This window comes from Larus michahellis, chromosome 2 (assembly GCF_964199755.1).
Source record: "Larus michahellis chromosome 2, bLarMic1.1, whole genome shotgun sequence".
Lineage (NCBI taxonomy): Eukaryota > Metazoa > Chordata > Aves > Charadriiformes > Laridae > Larus > Larus michahellis.
The window spans coordinates 54,081,494-54,095,254 of NC_133897.1; the positions used below are offsets into that span (position 1 = coordinate 54,081,494).

At 40.6% G+C, this 13,761-nt stretch overlaps 1 protein-coding gene across 5 annotated transcripts in view; it reads right to left on the bottom strand.

Annotated features, from left to right (window-relative positions):
* BMPER (BMP binding endothelial regulator) overlaps positions 1–13,761 on the bottom strand; it is a 156,326-nt gene that overhangs the window by 50,583 nt on the left and 91,982 nt on the right. For 4 of the 5 annotated variants that reach the window (XM_074575473.1, XM_074575472.1, XM_074575470.1 and 1 more), the window contains one exon: positions 5,818–6,147. In XM_074575473.1, coding sequence (XP_074431574.1) covers positions 5,818–6,147 — 330 coding nt within the window. The remainder of the gene's footprint in view (positions 1–5,817; positions 6,148–13,761) is intronic. The other variant, XM_074575474.1, reaches the window with a different exon arrangement.

The window sequence follows — 13,761 nt, forward strand, 5'->3', positions numbered from 1 at the left end:
CAAAAAAAAAAAAAAGAAGAAATTGAGGATAACAAACCATGCCTTATGTTTGTGAAACAGTGTTCATGGGAACCTAAACAAAGCCATTGGCTTCCTTCTGATAATGTTGTTAGATTTCTATATACCTCCCAGTAGTAAGTGCCTCTGGCAAGTGTAGTGTTTCTTAAATCACAGTCAATTACAATACACTTGTGCCTGTCTCTGTTTATTTTTATTCTTCCTTGCTAATGAATGGGGTTATCCTAAAAAATCTGGAGCCAAGGCAGAACTACTTTCAACATTGAAAGAGAGCTCTTGCAAAATTCTGCGAACTGAATTGGCTAGGGCAAATTTCTAGCTGATTTCACAGGGGGCCCAGATATTCAGCCATTGTCACCCATTGCACAGGTCATGGGCATACAAAGGTGCCCGTGCCCCATGAGACCCCGCCAGTGACCACCATATGGAAAACATCCTTTTCTTGCCCGCAAAGCTGACACTGATCACTCATTTTGGTGAATACAGCTGTTCCAATACAAGTACCTTATTTTGTGTGGGTAGAGAGAGTTAAAAAGATGGCCATAAAGAGATGTCAGATGGGTAAAATTGGTGTAAGAAGGCATTCTGAACTGGATTCAAAGTGTTCACTCGAAAGGCATTAATAACCAGCCTTCTGAAGTTGTCTTCATAAATCAGCAACACTGAAGAATGATGGTAAACATCTAACCTTCATCTAGTGGCTGGGATGTAAGTGCTCTGCTACCATCTCTTTTACAGTAAGGTTTTGCACTTGTAGTACATCAAAATCAAAATTACTTTCTGTGGGTGAAATACATTTTATCTGTCTGTACCCATCTAAAAGCTAGGTGTTTAGCTTACATCAGCTGTCTGGGCCCTCTCTTTGATACAGAGAAATAGGCAGCTCTGGGTCACAATATGGGTGTCTAATGCAGAGGGAATAAACTAGCTTCTGAATGCCTCTCTGTTTCCAGTGATACTCTAGAGGGCCTAGAGATCAGGTGGAGACTAAACTTCTAGTTTTCACCTGGGTGATTGGAAATTAAATTAATTCCATCCTTTGAGGAGTAAATACGTATCTCTTAAGGGAAAGCAATTTTGGTATCATATGGGATAAAAATAACACCAAGAATTACTGCTGCTTAACTTCTACCCAAAAATGGCCTTTCTTTTAATTATTTCCAATGTTTAATGAATGCTACTACTTCACATCTCTGCAGTAACCCTCCATCTGTAGATAAATCATTTTGCTGATGTTAATTTATTCCCATAAAGTACCTGTGTGCGGCAATTAGTTAAGGATAAATACAGGAACCAGCTTTTAAACAGGATAATCCAGATTTTACCCTCTTCTCCCTGCCTGGCCAAGAATACCAAACAGCATCACTCCGCAGTGCAGGACTAGGGCTTCCCTCCAGCTTTCTACATTTGCTGTGTGGGCTGGCTTAGCACCACCCTTTCCTCTTGTAAATCAGTGCTTGTCACTATGTGATCCAAATCCTGCCCTATCCTCATGTAAGTAATTAACATACCAGTGACTCAGTTCAAAGCTGGAACCCTTCCTTTAGCAACACATCCTATTGTCTCTTATGACAATTCCTACCCACGCCACAGAGAAACAGGGTGAGGCTCAAACAGCAATTATGGCTATAGAAGGGGTCCTTTGCCATCGGTACGTACTGTCCTGACACTTCCGTGGTTTATACCGTGTCACCAAGAGTTTGAGGAACGGTTTACCCAGGAAGGTTGTGCAGATAATTCTGCATCACCGGCCACTACAGTCTATTGCATCATCTTTTCTTATCACTATAGATTAGCACTGATAGCACAAATATATCCTGAGCTGACTATGCCTGAAAGCAGTTTCAAATTATCTAGTAAACCCAGCATGGACAGGGCCACTGTGTCCTCCTCCAAAGGCACTTTACACCCAGCCAACTGAGAAATTGTGCAAGACTACAATCGTTAACGAGGCCAGCACAGTGGCAAGGAGGAAAGCTGCTGTTTAAGCTGCTTCATACATTATCATTGCTGGACAAATTCAAATTCCAGCTGTCTTTGCTTCTGACAACGCTGAACAAAACAAAACACAGCTTGATTTGCAGACACCAGATTAATACTGCCGCACTGGCATTTAGAAAAACCTTGCCATTAACTTATAAACTAAGATTTCTTCGGACTTGAGAATCATATAAACTTTCTCAAAGCTTGAAGCATCAAGATCCAAATTCTCAGACAGTTTTCTTCAGAAAATAACTCCAGTTTTTAAGGCGGTGTTCAGCTGCTTCCCCAAACAAGCTCCCTCAGAAGCTGCTGACTTTAAGGACAGCCGCAAAAGACTGGCTAATGATTCTATCAATTTTCCTCTTACAACTTTTTTTCTTAAGCTAAGACTTACTGACTTCCAGTGAAACCACGCAAAATTCATTACGAAAGGTTAACTCTAAAATTATCCTGAATATTTGTGTGTCCTTTGTGAGAGTTAATCTACTTGTTACATGTTGCTCTGTGAACTCTAGGTATGCAGACAAAAAATAACAGAATTATGACTTTTCATCTCAGCATACAAAAATGCACATTTTTAAATCTGGAGATTCCTGCTTTGATTACTGGATTTGATTCAAGAGACTCACAGTTTAACTACCACAAAAGGATGTACTTTTCTCTAGCTGGTTATTGTTCAATTAGACTATATTCTGCTGTAATTGTTCAGATGGAAGGATAATTTCTTTCTTTGATGAGTAGCCTAAAGGTTTCTGTCCATAATGGAGCTTATTCCCTTTTGGGGTAATAAGGAAGGGTATTTACTCCTACACACAATAATTTTGTCAGAGCCTGATTGCACTGTGCAGTGTGTGCTGTTTTATTTGTTCACAAGCAGAAAATTCAGTTGGTCTCTGTAAACCAACAAGAGCTGTGACAGACAGGATTATGCTACAGAGCAATGTTTGAATTGGTGTCCTTGGCAGACAGAAATTGTTTGGAAGAGTTTCTTGGTGCCTATACCCCCCTTTCCTTCCCCCTCAAAATGGATGAGTTTCCCATTCATTTGGACAAGGATCAGAATCCAAGATATGTGAAGCCAAAGGATGCAGCATCTGTCCCATCTGGGGATGTGCAGAAAAGCAATATTCTCTGAGTTACTTTTTAGGAGTTTCCAATTTTCCCCTTTCTTTGAAGGATACTTAACCAATTTGTTGCTTGATTTCTTAGCTTGGCACACTATGTGTTCTACTGCACTTTAAAAAAGTCCTTCTGGATTTATGCACATCACACACTGAGTTCCCCATGCTGGGAACTCCCATCAATTGTTCTGCATGATTTTTCACGGTAAAGGCATCCTCGAGAACTGGCAGACCACTCTTCCCTGAAGATTCAGTGCCAAAGTGGTACAGAAAACCTCAGCAAAGTGGCTTCATGCAAAAGATCAGCACAGAAACAGCAAGAACAAAAAAACGCTCCTGCACTAGAGGGACAGATAGGCAAGACCAGTCCTGTGCCCCTCTGCTCTCTTGTCTTTTTAACATACAAATTTTAGAAAAGGACTCAACACCATCCCAACCACACCCACGAAGAACTACCTGCAAGGGCAGGGTGCCAGAATTGCTGCTGCATGGCATCCAGGGTTACAGCTGGTGAGGAATTTAGCAACAAAACAGGTTTTCACTGGAAAATGCCAATTCATCAGAACTGAAATTCTTCAGGGAGGCATATCAGATTCAATGAACTTCCAACACAGCACAGGCAAGGCTCCAAGCTGGTTTCCTGCCAGCTCGCCTGGTGGGCTGCCTGGAAGCCTGGACTCTCAGGGTATGCAACTCCAGGACAGCCCTGCCATGCAGATTGCCCTGTAGCCAGGGACCACAAGGCTTCCTGAAGCTTTGGGCTCCCCTGTTTTTTCCAGGGCTCAGCTCCCACCTCTGCAAAAGGAAAACCAAAAGCCGTGGGAATGCTGACTGAGCTGTAAGCGCCAGACCCTGCATTTCCCAGCCCAATTTTACTTTGAATTTTGCTTCTAGTTCAGTGGTTCAGCTTATTTTTCATTACTGCCTCCCTCCCCCTCTTTTTTCACCCTACACTGGGAAAGCACACATTTTTTAAAAAAATCCATGTTTCATTCTGAAACAGAGAAAATTGTTCAATTTTCTCCTCCAGCACTGAGAATTTCCTGTGGAACAAAAATTTTATCTTTAAACCAGTTCTACTCAGCACATTCCTCCTCTCTACAGCCTCTCTGCTGTTTGTCCTCTCCCAGCAAAATGGAGCCATGCCGTTCTGCTGCTTTCCAGGCCTTAATGTGCTAAGGAAAGCAGGACTTGGCCCGTCATGCTGTGTTCAGCAAGAGAAACCTGATCCTGCTCTGTTAAGGGGAGGAATTATTTAGGCTATAATTTGCAGTGATTACACACTGTTTGGTATGTTGTCATATGCCATGTTTGCACTCCCTCTGCCAACACATGGACAAGGATGTGTGTAGTCATTTATTAGGCTTGCACCAGAGACAAATGGAATAGCAGCAGGATTAGCTGTCATTCATCTTCGATTGAAAACCTTTCCTTTGCCTGTGGTTGGCTAATGAAATCCACATCGCCAGAATTCATAGCGTTCAGCTGGCTGCAAAGAGAAACCCTCAAGATGCTTTTAATTAGAAGTTGTGAATAATGGTCAACTTGTGTGCATTTTACAGACAGCCACAAAAATCTGCATTGCCACTTTGAGGAATGAACCCAGAGCTGGGATCCACATTATGCAGACTTACATTTCCAGGGGCTATATGAACAGGTGTCTAAATTCTTAGCTCAACAGTGGCTGCTAGTGTCCCCCTTGAAAAAAAATGGTGCTAGATAATGAGTATGACTACGCGTCACGCCTGTGACCATATCACTCCATAAGAAAGACTGGTTTCACTGCTTTCACATGGTATTTAATTGAATTAACAGTAAACAGTATTCTCACTGAAACAGTACTTCACTGTGTAAGTGAAGTCTCTCAGGACAACAGTAGTACCTAACACATGCTAATGAGAAAGTTTTAAACTTCCCTTCAATATTTACCTATGCGAGGATACTATAGTTTCAGAACAGTTTATCAAAACAATTGCAAGTCCTCTCATTTAGCATTTTGACAATTAATATATTTTCTAGGACTCTAGAGACCTGAGAGTCTGCTATCTCCCTTCCCTATTTCTACAAATGAGGTACCAGATTCTGAAGTTTCTCATTTCCTTTTGCTTTTGGTGCTGTGGACTCTTCCTTGCAGACAAACTTACTTGAGCACAAAGCAAGTCCAACAAGATGGCACTGAACAGCAAATTAGGCCTTGGTTTTAAAACCAGGACCTCCATTTTGCTGGGTAGCCCCAGTGAAATGTTTCCATAATTTGACAACTTAAACTCCCTCCAGCCATTAATAACTATGATTTTATATAATTGCTGACTTAGACTGTAAGATATGTTGCTACAACTGGGAAAAAAGATTGAATGTCATATTTAAGAACTGTAAATATCAAACAATGACCCTGCATAAGCCACTCAAGTTACTGGAAATGAAAATCATGGCACATTCATCTATGAAGGCAGTAAATTGTCAGCTGCAGAATGAAGCAGAGCTTAGCAAATGTTCTGTGAAGACTTCAAACTCATAGCTGGGATCTCTGTCTGCTTGTGGGCTGCAGAGATTTTGAAAGCACTTTGGGTTCCTCAGATCTCTAAAGAGTTATAACCACATTTATTACCACTGTCATGCTTTTCTACTAACTGCTGTTTATGTTGCACTTGAGTTCTTCAGGGAGAAGACACACACACATAGACACTTCTCCTACCTGCTTTGGTTGTCACTTTCAGCAAATAACCATCCAAATCGATCTGAAATTGTGGTGTCTCGCAAGGTAGTGAGATGCGGCTCCCATTCCACTTCACTGTGAGGTGCTGCTGGAGGCTGATAGTGTTTCTGCCCAACACAAGGTCCACTGACTTTGTCCAGGAGAAAGAACGGGTCCGACGGGCATCGTTTTTTACCAGCACCTGGAAGGGCGAGGCAGAGGAGGAGCAGTCTTTCGTCAAAACGTATTGACATGTTCCCTGAAAGTTAAATGTCCGTCCATCAAAAGTGTTGTAGTGAGGGTCTCCAAATACAGTGCAAACTCCAGGCTCTGCAGGTGAGTGAGAAACAAAAGCGCCATATCAGGATCAATCAACGTCTGAAAAAAACAGTTGATAAGAATTTAGAGGACACCACTCTCACCTAATCTGTCTGCCCTACAGGGCAGATTTAGCTGATCCCACTAGGAATATGTATTTTTCAGAAACAGAAGCTTCATGGCTTTTGTAGAAGTCTTTCCCAAAGCAGGTGGGAACGAACCAAGGCCAATCGATCCTTGGGGCAGCATAGGAAGGCTAACCTGTAGCTAGGAACCAAAGACACATCTCCCAACGTATGTGTTTGTCCATTAAACACAACGTGCCACCTAAACAGTTTAGGTTATTACAATGCCTGTGAAATTGTTCAAATTATTTCATTTCCAGAAATTACGAGGCCCAATCATGATATCAGAGCAGTCAGAGCCCTGGGCTTGCAGAGCCCACAGGTCTCTGGAGATGTGTGATGGGAGCCTTCCCACCTAGCTTCAGCTTTCCAAAGATGAAATGCCTAGTCTAAGCATTTCATCCAGTCTCCCTCTCACTGTCAGAGAGAAACAGACATGACTAGAAAGTCTTTCATCTCATCTAGTTTTAGACATCTCTTTTAATACATAGCGAATTACCCTCTGGAGGCACCTGCCTCTCTGCTGCCAGCTTTGGGAGCACAAAAAAGTACTACAGCTATAGACATTCCTCTCTCAGACAGTTAAATTCCCCTGGGATGAACTCCCACCCTTAAGTTGTGTTGTGGGACTAATCCACTAACCGAAGCAGAATTCAAAACATCACATGGATATTTTTGAGACTAATTTTCATGTCCCCAGTTAGGCAGGGGTGATCCCCTGAAATTAAAAGCCATCAGACCACTTCAGCAGGACCTGATTCTGTCCGTATTTTACATAGACACACTTATAAATATTGTACATTTATAAACTAGATACATCTATGTTTTTTTTCCTCAATTATCTGTAGAACCAGCATCTTTATTTAATGTTACAAACTATCATATATCTTGTCGATACACAACTGACTTGTAGCAGTTATTGTTATCATGCTATCCACTAAAAGCCCGTAGTACTTGAATAGCATGATGCAATGACTGCCTAAGGGTATCGTATCTCTACCAATCATTTGCATCATTACAAATGGAGGGAGAGTTCTTATTGATGTTTGCAGCCATACGCTGGTCAGAGAAGTTGCAGCTCATAGGCAGAACATTTCCACGCTCTTGTCAATGATGCTGAGTTACCCTGCAGTTACCCAACAATTGATTGAATTGCCTTGCAATCAAAGAGACCAGCAAATTTATTTGCATTGCAGCCTTCTGGCATAACAATTGGTCCTAACCACAGCTCGTTGCTGCTGTTCCTGGAAGAAAGAGTCTCGAGGCAGAGAAATGCACGCTGTGACTGCCAGCTGGGTACCCATGGGCTGAGGCCGCTTTTGAAAGATGACGCCTGGTTTAGATGGAAGGCTTGGTGGAGTAACAGAATTTGACTCAGGAATCAGAGAGCTGTGAACAGCATCAACCAAAGAAAAAAAAAAAACACCCCAACAAAAACCCACCAACAAAGGAGGGGAGAGTAACAGGGAATACAATTTATTCACTAAAAAAAATAAATTATCCAACTAACAATGTCCCGCCTGAAAAAGCAGCTAAAAAGGGCAAATTCAAACCCACAAAAAAGAAAGAGATATGGATGTCATGGAGAAAAGGCAGGGAGTTCCTTCAGTGGAGTGCAATGAAGCTCTGATTATGCAACACACCTTTCCCAGCAGGGTTTTTCAGCCTGGGCATAGTCCTATGCTAAAACAGCTATAACCTTTCTGGCATTTTTCTAGGTGTAGTTAAAAAGCACAGAAAATGGGGCTGAAGGGGACCCCAGGAGACATTACCTTTTCCTTCTCCAGCTGCAATGCAGAATCACCTGTGCCTATGTTATTCCTGACAGATATTTTTCTAACCTGCTCTTAAAGAGCAGTGGTAACAGCAACTCCACGGCTGCCTCTGGCAACCTTTAGCAGTGCTCGTCTGTCCTCGCCGTGAGTAAAGTCTTCCTAAAGTCTCCCTCACCGCACGGCACAGTGCCATCACAGAGCTGGTACCTGGGACATTTGTACTTTACCCCTAACTTGAGACACGCATGCTGCTTTAGCTAAGCCAGTAACTAGTCTTGGCATCATTATTATGCCTCTTTACTACGTCTGGCAAATAGGGACCAAAAGTTTCAATTTCTCTATTGACAGCTCCATTAGAAGTCAAAATGAAGCACATTTGACCAAAACCTCTGCAAATCAGGCCCAAAGGACTTTAAGCAGATCCTGAAAACCAAGACGCTTAGATAAGAGAATGCTTTTAAAAATGTGCACTTCTGTGAGTCTCATTTTCCTCATTAATACCAATGAGGATATCAAGAAATGCTTTCCAAAGTCTATAAAGAGATTAATTGATTCTCAATAAATTAGCAGGAACCATACAGTTTTTAATCACCAACATAATTTTTACCAATGGGAAAAAAATCCATAAATTTTAGATGGAGATCAGCTGACTTTACTGTTACTAAATCATACCAACTTGTTTCTGAATTCCTTATGTACTTATGTAATTATCTGCACGATGAATATTAAGATACATTACCTGCTCAGATTCTGTTTCATTTTCTTGGGCTTTAATTTTTCTTTAAACGTACTAACAACTTTTATGAAAACAAGGAAACTATCAACAAAAAATCAGCGCAAATATCAGCGAAGATTTCAGAGGAGAACTGGATTTTGTCTGCATTTTTAGAGGCTAAGAATGTGGAGATGTTATACATGTTATTACCTAACGTACTAGGAGAGGTAAGCTGGTTCTTCACCTAAGCAAGTGACTAAGAAGCAAGACATGAGAGGAACAACCGTAATTTAGAGATGTGCAAGTAAAATTGATAGTACCAATGGGATCCAAAGGAAATATTTATTTTTAATTTCTAACGTGTTATACACAGTAATGTTGGTTTATGTTATGTTACATCGTGTCACGTCATATGTCAACTTGATGCAGTGCAGTTAAAATAAAAGAGAATGTATTTTGGACTGGATAGCTGAATGTCTGATCCAAATTTCACTGTTTTCTTTAATAACCAAGGAAATGGGGGAGGGAAAATCTACCTAAAAACAGCCTGAATAATTGATTCTCTGATATCACTGTGTAAAACATTCTTGAAAGGTTTGCTAAAATTGTGGCTTTTAAAAAAAAAATCTACACCCTGCAAGAGTGTGAGTGATAACTCAGGCACTGCCAGTAAGAGGAACTGATTGGCCTAGAAATAAACCTTAAATACTGGGTGTAACGAGACTGCAAAAGACAGGCAACATGAAAAGAGTTCCTGCCATTTTTAGGTTTGGGGTTGTTTATTTCCTGTTGGGAGACTTTCAGTCATGTTTTACAGTTTGCCTCTTTTTTTTTTTTTTTTTTTTTTTTTTTCTTTTTTTTCCCCTTCTGAAACAAATGAGTCTTTCTGCTTGGCTGTTTTTGAAACCTACTGGAACCACCAGTTCTCTAGTTCGGATCATGCGTGACTTGCTTCTCTGTTGGGACATAGCAGACGGAGAGGTGTTGCTGCACCACCAAAGCTACGTTCCCCAACACTGGAGTATGAATTTTGGTAGTTTGTGCTAACAAGGCATAGGGTCATGGGTAAAGACCCTTCCCTTTTTTTCCTACAGTAAATTGTTCCCAGCTTACTGTGGACACTCCTTGTCTCTATGAGCTGTCTGGGGCATGGTTAGAAAATGGCAATTATATAGAATACTTCCGTCTAAGACTCCACCAGCCTCCCACCTATCTTCAGCTTAGGGACTTTCTGAGCTAGACATGGTTTCTCTTTATTTAGTAACCTTTGATAGACTTCTTTTCTGTGAATTTTTCCAGTCTCCCCTTGAACTCTAAAATGATTTTAGCATCCACCACATCCTTAGCCAAAGTGCATGCAGAACCACCGCTTCTTGCTTGTTTTGAACCTGTCATTCACGATTTTTGATGTCATCTTTTGCTCATTTACACATGCACATGAAGGCAAATATACCCGTTCCCTCTCTGTCCCTGAAAAACACAGGCTTTCCAAAGGAGGGCCCCAGAGCTATGTTCGTTCAGGAGGCTGTTATTTTCAAAGTGCCTTAGGCACTCAGCTCTGATTAAACATTATTGGGACCTGGCTGCAAACACTTAGAAACCTCTTTTGGAAATCCTGCATTTAGGCTCCCAATTCAGTATTCAAAACTTCTGGCTTTTGTAAAGCTTCTGGGAGCTCAGCAGTTTTCACATTTGTTTTTTAAGCAACTAAATATGGACTTCACGCTTTTACATTTGACAATCTTAAACTACATGTGTGATTCATGCAGTTTTCTCAGCTCCCACCTAAGGCTCTACAGCTTACTTGCAAACTAATAATAATAGTATTTAAGTGCTAAAGTGAATACTATAGAACTCTTGGCATACTTTCCTTGCATTTACAAATCATGCGCCCAATTCAAATGAAATACTGACTTTCATTAGAAAAGGTAACGAGGAAGGTAACTGTGGGCAAGAAGCACCGTTTTTGAAAACACACGTATCTGTACAAAAAAGGAAGCTGAAAAAGCAACAGCAAGAAGAAGAACATTTTAGCATTCCCTGAGTTTTAATGTACTCTCATACGGAAAAAAAAAAAAAAAAGTTGATGAAATTCTGACCTGTTTTGGTCAACATGGAGGGATAAAAGTCTGAAAGACAACTCATTTCTAGTAAGTACTATGCTGAGTAAGGGTAAGAACCACTTATTGAAATAAGTGGTTGCCAAAAAGTACCTTTCTGCCTTCCACACAATGCCCCCTTCCCCAGACAGCATTTAGCCCTTCTAGAAAGGTGAGATATATATACTGCTCGGTGGAGGCCAGACAGACAGTCAGCACACACATCCTGACCAGCCGGAGAGCATGAGCATATTGGCTGCGCAATTAGCACACTTGTAGCTCCAAAGCAGCCACAGGATATATTGTCTCTAGCTGGGTTTATTATTTGTTGGGATATAAAGGAAATGGGACACAAATCCGTAGGAAACCAGGCTCTGTTAGCTCTGGTGCTCATGGAATAGCTTGTTTTATTTTTTCAGGAGATCAGAGCAGTCAATTGAAGTCCAAGATGTCCAGATGTCTGGTCACACTCTTCTGGGCTTGTAGCTAGTTAAGAGTGGCCAAGAAAAATATACTTTAAATTATAACTAAAATTGGTTTGGACACTTTCTAAGTAAGGAGAGGGAGGAAAAAATACAAGTTTACCAGTTAAGGGTGTTCTGGTTGCACATCTATAATTCAAAAAGATCTCAGCTTTTTAAAAATAAAATGAAACTTTGAATGCAATTAGCCCATATGCTGAATTAAGCCCTAAATCAAACAGAACACATTATTAACTTTTGAAAACTAGCTACAGAACACGCATAATAGAATTTCATTAGCTTTTCTGTAAAAAATGCATAGCCATAGAGTACTTTCCTCATAACTGCTGCATAGTGCAGCTTGATATAATACACATTACAAGGTGTGGTGTCAAAAACTCCACAGGAGTCTTTATGGTCTATTTCATAAATAAAATAGCTATTCCAATTTGTCCAAATACATATTTATACAGTAGACCATCATGACTGAAATGGCTGAGGAGGTAAATCATGAACAGCATTCCAGTATGAATAAACAGTTGCAGTCTTTTTGTTTTATGTATTTCTTCATGGCAAGAAAATAACACAAGAAACAGGAGCAGCAAGGGCCTATGTGGTCCCTCAGTCTCACTCCCTGCTCTCATGGGTACCTGCAATGCATAACTCCACCTTTTTTCTTTTTGCTTTTTCCTTTGAAGAGTCCGCACTTTTTTCAGTGTATCTATAAAAACACGTAAAAAGGATGCAGGACTAGGTGAAAGTACCGCCCTTTTACTCCTAAGGCTGTGTCCAAATGCCTTTGACTTTGGTTTAGCTCCATTGGTCATTTTGTCAATTAAAAAACCTGCAGAATGATTTGCGATGAATGAAATTTTCTGCCCCAAAAGTGGCCTTCACTGCAAAATTAATCATGTGTATACTACTAGACCTAGATGACTGCAGTCCACTTTGAAAAAACTTCATCCATAAAGTCTCACAATGACTTGGATAAGACTGTGTTAGGATTATTGATCATGATTAAAATACATCTACATGGTTGCCATAGGAAGCTTTCATACTGCGTGCTGCAATTTCAGCAAGGCCTATCAATTCTTCTTTGTCAAGAACAAAGATTTAACCTCCCCTGCAAATTCCCATCTTTGTCTGGAGTTGAGAGCAGTCTGTTAATGTTATTTGAACTCAGGTTTAGTGTTTTCTTTTTTTAATATGAAAATGACCTTGGTCTAACATAGGATTACTAATTTATGGAATTGACGTCAGTGGTGATTTTTCTAAATCAAGCCCAAAAGAGTACATTTCATTACATTTTTACAGCAGGATAAACTAAACTGTTGAATTTTCCACTGGTATGACCACTGTGTTTAATTAGTGATAACTGTACACCAGCCATGGAGCTTAAAACAGCAACATGCCAAAACTAACCATAGTTAACTTCAGCAAGAGTAGACAAAAGAGACTCTCCAGCTCTTTAGGAGACGAGGTGCTTTTTCTCCCTGCAACAAACTGCTTCGAAAAATAATCCTTTGATTTTTTTTTTCAGTTTAAAGTGTATCCTTTAACAACGTGACTGATTTTGACCCACTTCATAGAAATTGGCTGCATTTAAACCGTACTCAAAGCTCTGCTGTGTACAGTATGTTCTTGTACCTCCTATGTTGTTTTTACTTTGGAAAATTAATATCTGCTGGACCGCCAGAAATGTCTGGTGTGTTAATATGTGGAGAGAGAACCAACATGAGTGGGTGGGTGAGGGAAAGGGCTGTGCATGTACATCTTATCTCGTCTCATCAGAAATTGGCTGAATTGGCAAATTTTCTAATTACTATCTAAGATAGTCATCATCACTGAAATCCTTATGAATTTGCCTTTTGCCTGTCTTATGTCATGATGGGATTGACAGCACTTCTGGGGCAAAGGTGGAATTAGTTCCTTGCAAACAGCAACTGTTAAAACACTAATGGCTACCATTACCGTGTGACACTGGATATTTAAGGGTTTTGATTGCATTACCTGATAAAAGCTGGGAACAGTCTTTAATTACAAAAGCTTAGAATCAGCTCAGTATCATCTCTCCTCCAAATACTAAATGGGTCTGTATTGAGACACCTCTCCAAAAAAGGTCCCCTCTGTTTCATGTGCAGGAAGAGCATGCCACTGCAGGACAGTGCAACAAGCCTCTCAGCTTCGTGTACAATGAGCACTTACAGCCAGTGAGCTGCAGACAGGACCCATAATAAGAGGCTAAGGTAATAAGCTTTGGGGAGACCTAAGAGCCATCTGCTAGTACCTAGAAGAAGGTTGCTGGGAAGATGGAGACAGGCTCTTTACAGACCTGCATGGCAGGAGGACAAGCAACAATGGTCTGCTCTTAATTTCACATGTCTTATAGTCATGACCATTCCCTATCATTAACAAGTTCTGACTTTTTAGGTAATACAGTTCCTAGATGAG